This window comes from Mastomys coucha, unplaced genomic scaffold (genome assembly GCF_008632895.1).
Source record: "Mastomys coucha isolate ucsf_1 unplaced genomic scaffold, UCSF_Mcou_1 pScaffold6, whole genome shotgun sequence".
Classification (NCBI taxonomy): domain Eukaryota; kingdom Metazoa; phylum Chordata; class Mammalia; order Rodentia; family Muridae; genus Mastomys; species Mastomys coucha.
This window is the reverse complement of record NW_022196912.1, coordinates 19911478-19917731: the sequence shown is the minus strand read 5'-3', so window position 1 is coordinate 19917731 and position 6254 is coordinate 19911478. Positions and strand designations below refer to the sequence as shown.

The 6254-nt window shown below is 38.2% G+C and overlaps 1 protein-coding gene across 13 annotated transcripts in view; it reads left to right on the top strand.

The window, feature by feature from the left end:
• The window catches only part of Birc6 (baculoviral IAP repeat containing 6), a 185621-nt gene that overhangs the window by 35413 nt on the left and 143954 nt on the right, over positions 1–6254 (top strand). For all 13 annotated transcript variants that reach the window (XR_004114160.1, XM_031355887.1, XM_031355886.1 and 10 more), the window contains exon 7: positions 2795–3178. Coding sequence is in view for 12 of the 13 variants with exons in the window: in XM_031355887.1 (XP_031211747.1) it covers positions 2795–3178 (384 nt within the window). In the remaining variant the exon portion in view is untranslated. The remainder of the gene's footprint in view (positions 1–2794; positions 3179–6254) is intronic.

The following is a 6254-nucleotide window of genomic DNA, read 5'->3' as shown; positions in this document are numbered from 1 at the left end:
AGGCCAAGCTGGCTTAGAATTCAAAAAGATCCACCTGCCTCTCTCTGCTTCTCAGCCTCTCTAGTACTGAGATTAAAGTTGTGTATGTACTGTCATACCCTTCTTGGCATCAAATTTTTGATACTCCTACCCCCATATTCTGAGTTCAGAGAAATGTGCCACCACACTGTTTCTTTTTCTCTTTTTTTTTCAATAAGCTTGCTTTTTTGTTTTTTTGTTTTTTTTTTTATTTATTTATTATATATAAGTACACTGTAGCTGTCTTCAGGGTGTCAGATCTCATTACAGATGGTTGTGAGCCATCATGTGGTTGCTGGGATTTGAAGTCAGGACCTTCAGAAGAGCAGTCAGTGCTCTTACCCGCTGAGCCATCTCTCCAGCCCCTCTTTTTCTCTTTAAGATGGAGTCAAGGCTTAAAGTGAGCCTAGGCTGCAAATCAGCTCACTGTGTAACCCATGCTGGCCTTAAACTTATGTCAGCTATCTTGCCTCAGCTTCCTTAGAATGGGCATGAATCACAATGAACAGCTTTGATGGTATCTGTATTCTTAACTTTTTTGTGTTGGGAAGGCAGATTCAGAGTTTCAGTTTGGGCAGGTAAGTAAGTACCTATCTTTATTTGACATGCTGAGGGTTCAGGCATGTACCAGAATATGCGAGTCCAAAACCCTCAAGAATTTGAGTGTCTGATGTTCTGAGTATACTGCTCTAAGTGCTAGGAGAAACTGGGTTGCTGAACATGGTTGCTTTCCAAATCTTTTAATTAAGAGGCAGTTTAAAAGGGAAAAGGAGGCCCTACTTTTTTGCTTACGGGAATTGAAAGAGTTAGTAGAGAGATTGTATTCTTCGAGAAATAAAAATGGATATTCTTGCTGGGTGTGGTGACCCACACCTTTACTTTCAGCCCTTAGGAGACTGAGGCAGGTGGATCTCTGTGAGTTCAAGGTCAGCCTGGTCAACAAAGCCAGTCTAGTACAGCTAGAGTTTATTAATTACATAGAGAAACCCTGTCTCAAAAAACAAGCAAGCAAACAAACAAACAGGTATTCTCTATCCTCTGTCAATTCTGTACTTACCTCTCTACTCTAAGGGGCTAATTCTTTTTTTTTGTTTTGTTTTTTTGTTTTGTTTTTGTTTGTTTGTTTTTTTGTTTTTGTTTTTCGACACAGAGTTTCTCTGTGTAGCCCTGGCTGTCCTGGAATTCACTCTGTAGACCAGGCTGGCCTCTAACTCAGAGGCCACCTGCCTCTGCTTCCCAAGTGCCGGGATTAAAGGCGAGCGCCACCACTGCCTGGCGGAGCTAATTCTTTTTGTATGCTTGGCTTTGTGACAACGTTGGCCATCATAGTGAAAAACTGCAGAGATTTTAAATGCCCACCAAGAGTGTAGTGGTTTCTGGGAAGCAGAGGCAGATGGATCTCTTGTGAGTTTGATGCCATTCAAAGCTACATACTGATACAGTGTTTTTCTCTTTAAAAAAAGTGCTATAGCCAATATAGTGTGACAAATTCATGATACATGAGCAGCGGGGAATTAGAAGAATTTTATGTACACTTTAAAATTTATTCATTTATTTTATGTATATGAGTACACTGTAGCTGTCTTCAGATCGGATCCCATTACAGATGGTTGTGAGCCACCATGTGGGTTCTGGAAATTGAATTTAGGATCTCTGGAAGAGTAGTCAGTGCTCTTAAGTGCTGAGCCATCTCTGCAGCCCTAAGTTTATATTCTTTAGGGATTATTGTCAGTAACATTCTGTGTGTTCTTGTTGTACAAAAGCTGTTACAGAGTGGCTTAGTGCTACTGATGGTTTAAAGTTCTTTGAAGTAATTAACAAAAATAATAATAAAAAGTAATAAAAATTGTTTTCCTCCCATAAACTACTAAAAATATTTTAGAGCTATACTAGTTAAGATCCTACGAATCTTTTTGAAAGGTGTTAAGAAATTGTTAGGATTAGCTAACAATTTGAATAGTGAATTTGAATAGCTTTGAATAGTGAAGTAGGCTTTTAGTTTTATTTTACACAGACACATGTAGCTTCAAATATGTAATTAAAAAGTTAAAATTCAGTTAAGAGACGGTAGAAAGGGGAAAATACACTAGAACTTAGTTGGGAGAGAATGTAGCTCAAAATATGTGCTTTGTGGTATAATGCAGAAGGATTTATGAAGGATACCCATGCATTACTCATTGCCCAGGGTGTCATAATAGTAAACTGCAGGTGTTGTGTGAAAAGAAATATGTCTGTTCTGAAGAACAGCATGTTTTGTGAGTAAAATTTTTTTTTTCTTTGCAGTGGGTAAGGAAACAAAGATTATATCTTTGGTAGCAGGATCCTGTTCTCAAGTGTTGCTTTGAAATTATAAGTAGGGAAATAAACAAGGAGACAATAGAAAACCAAAAGTAGGTACAAAAGACTTAGGAAAACAAGCAAACAATTTTATTGTGATTTGCATTATAGTATTGATTCCACACTATTCAGTTAAAGTGAGTATAGCTGCTTACAATAAACACCCATAATATGGACACTGTGAATAATTTGAATGAGATTGAGTAAGCACGTAAAGCTAAGTTTAGTTGAGTTGTGGAAATACAGCTGAGTATTTAAGTGCTTGTTCAAAATGCTCAAAGCCCTGGATTCCATTCCAGTACTTACTCCCGCCACTGCCACCCTCCCTATCCCCCTATACAAAAATGTAAGAGTAAGATTTTAAATGTGTGTTTAAAGCAGGCAATCTTCTAGCTTCTGCTTTGCTTTTCAGTAAACTTCCCCTTTTCACCCTGTAAAGGTCTGAACATGAGAGACACTCTCCCAACTGCCCCTTTGTGAAGGGCGAGCACACCCAGAATGTGCCCTTGTCAGTCACACTGGCCACGAGTCCTGCACAGCTCCCTTCTGCAGATGGAGCTGACAGAATATCTTGCTTTGGGTCTGGGAGCTGTCCTCAGTTTCTAGCTGCTGCAACCAAACGTGGGAAGATCTGCATATGGGACGTCTCCAAACTCATGAAGGTGCACTTGAAGTTTGAAATCAATGCCTATGACCCAGCAATTGTGCAACAGCTGATCCTATCAGGAGACCCAAGTTCAGGAGTTGATTCAAGGAGACCCACTTTGGCATGGCTGGAAGACTCTTCTAGTTGCTCAGACATACCAAAACTGGAAGGAGATAGGTACGTGGTTTTTTGTTTATTGTTTTATTTATGTAGTATTATAGTGGTAATTGTCTTCTTTTTCTAAATTTCATTTTCTTAATGAGATAGCAAGTTAGAGAGTAGAAAATAGATGTTTAGCTGGAAACCTGAAAGTTATATGGAATTCAGAAGTTTTTATTCAGATGACCACAGACTAGTTGGATCTGATAGTTGGAACAGTCTGGGACATAAAGTAAGGATTTTGTCTCAGAAGACCAAAAACTAAAACACACAAAAAGGAAATGCCACTGTGCGTTCAATATACTTTTTCTCCACATTATATTTTCCTTTGTTATATAGCTAAGACAAACAGGAATTGGGAGAAATACTGTTAAGTGTCTAAGGATAAATATATGATAATGAAAAATACAATGTCAAACAGGTAGCAAACACTAGCAATCACAGTCAGATTGAGCAGCCTAGAATACATTTGTCAGATTCTTTATTGCATAGTTCTAAAGCTACACTGTGAATCCTTTCTGTGCAATAAATGTCAAACTGTATAAGTCTTGAGGGCTGGCGAGATGGCTCAGCGGGTAAGAGCACTGACTGCTCTTCCGAAAGTCCTGAGTTCGGATCCCAGCAACCACATAGTGGCTCATAACCACCCGTAATGAGATCTGACGCCCTCTTCTGGTGCACGCCCTCTTCTGGTGCATCTGAAGACAGCTACAGTGAATGTATACTACAGCTGGAGTGATCGGGCCGGAGTGAGTGGGACCAGCAGAGGTCCTGAGTACAATTCCCAGCAGCCACAATGTTGGCTCACGGCCATCTGTACAGCTACGGTGTATTCATACACATAAAATAAATAAAATAAATCTTTTAAAAAAAAAGTCTTGAAAAAGTAAATTCCAGTCTTTAGAAAGCCATTTTGCCATATTAAAACCTAACATCTAGGCATTGTAGCTCAATGTTAGAGTGCATGTATAGCATTTGTGAAGTCCTTAGTTCTGTCTTTAGTATATAAACAAAGACATGACAAAAATAAACATGAAAAGAAAGTTGAAACATTGATATTAAAGCAGTGGATTAAATTTGTAATTTTACCTTTGACCTCCTAGTTCCACAGAATAGTTGTTCTGAAATGAGTCTTGTTTCTCTCTTCTATTATTCCCTAAAATTCTGGAAGTGAATGTTACCGAGTTATCAAATGACTTTAGAAGAGGCAAGATGATCTAATTATTTGGAACAATATACTAGTAGTAGCGAGGGAGACATAACTGGTTGTTTTTTTGTTTTGTTTAGACAGTATGCACCCGCACTGGCTTGAGATGTGGCTCTCTCTACTCCCCAGGACTGCAGGATGCAGCTTGCATAGAGCTTGAGGCCCTTAGCTTCTTTGGTAGATTTTGGCTCTTGTAGCTATATCTGGTCTGTAGGAGTTGGGAGTACAGAGTCCAGGAAACCCTCTTGTTTCCTGAGATTCTCCACTTTTGACATTGAACTGGGCCAGTTTCCCTTGGCTTAGTTTTATTCACATAAACAGAATTAAGGATTTACTGTAGCCCCTGAGTGTGTGGTGAGTGATAGCAGCTGTCCCTGTGAAGACTCGACCAGTGATAATGTGAAATGAAGCATAGTTAACTGCTGGATGTTCAGGGTTACTGATGCCATCGCTACTAGCTATGCCCCAGTCATGTTCCCCCACCCCCCTTTTTTTGAGACAAGATTTTGATATGTGCCCTGACTTGTCTAGCCTCAAATCCACAAAAATTCTCATGCTACTAAACTCAGAGACATTTATTTTTATTTAAGTAATACAGAATATTGTTAAATGAAAATTAAGAAATTTAATTGATAATTGACAACATACAAATTGGGGAGTTTGTATAGTTTGTCATGGTAATAGCTTGTGGAAATTAACTGGCAGATAAAGGAATTGGACCTGAGATCTGGTACAGAGCAAATGAAAACTTCATGGTTATTTTCTGTTACTATACATCTGTGTGAAAGTTTGAGGGGCAAGCAGTTTAGCTGTTGTTGTCTGAGTTTATTAGCACATTTGCTGATAGCACTAGAACTAAGAATGCTTGATTTTTATGATTTTATTAAAGAATTTAGTGGGTAATTATGGAAGATAATAAAATTGGCCTGTCATTTTATACATTGATTTTAATTAGAACTTTGTTTTAAATTTTGAATTTGTACATTAAAAGTTGCATAAAAGTAGGCTTCTAGATTACCACATTCCTCTTTGGGGAAATGTACCACATGTATATGTATATGTGTATACACACACACACACACACACAGACACACACTTTATACTCTTGTGTTGTTTCCAGCAGAAATTTATCACAGTATTATATAGTTAACGACAGGTTGGTTGAGGTAGTACACAAAAGTGAAATACATGGTAAGAAGAAGTGGCAAAGTGGGACTCTAAGTTGAGGATGTACTCAGTTGTAGAGTACTTGACCAGCAGGGGCAAAGAAAAATCCTGGATTTAATTCCTAGACTCATTCTCCTCCCAAGAGGTGGGAGGGCCTGAGGGGCAAAGAAACAGCCCCAGCATCATGGTAAATACAGGAGCCTAGCTAACACTTGGGAGGTTAAAGCAGGAGAATGGCCAGCTTGAGTTACAGAGTTGATGCCTTCTTTTAAAGGAAAAGAAAACCCAGAAGGAAATTCAGCCTTAGTGCTCTGTCCCTGATCCTTGACTTCCGGTTATTCTTCCCTTCCAGAGACAGTTGGAGTCCTGTTGGATTACTAGCGAGTTAGAAATACTTCTGACTTTGTGTGGCACAAGATGCAGTATGTGTAATCTTCAAGTATCAAATGTGGGTTTCACTAGCTTTAAGAACAACATAATTAATTTGAGATTAAAAGTTGGGTTTAAAATTATTACTATATAACTTGTGTAGGAATTGCTTTTGATTATTTTTTATAAAGCATTGACACAATTCTCAATTTACTCAATGAGGATTTGATAGCATACTTAAATAAAATAAAGTAACATGTTTCTCTAGATGCTATACTTATTATATATATTTCTTTTTTGAGGCAGGCTTTCATGTATCTATCCTACATTGGCTTTTTTTTTTTTTTTTTT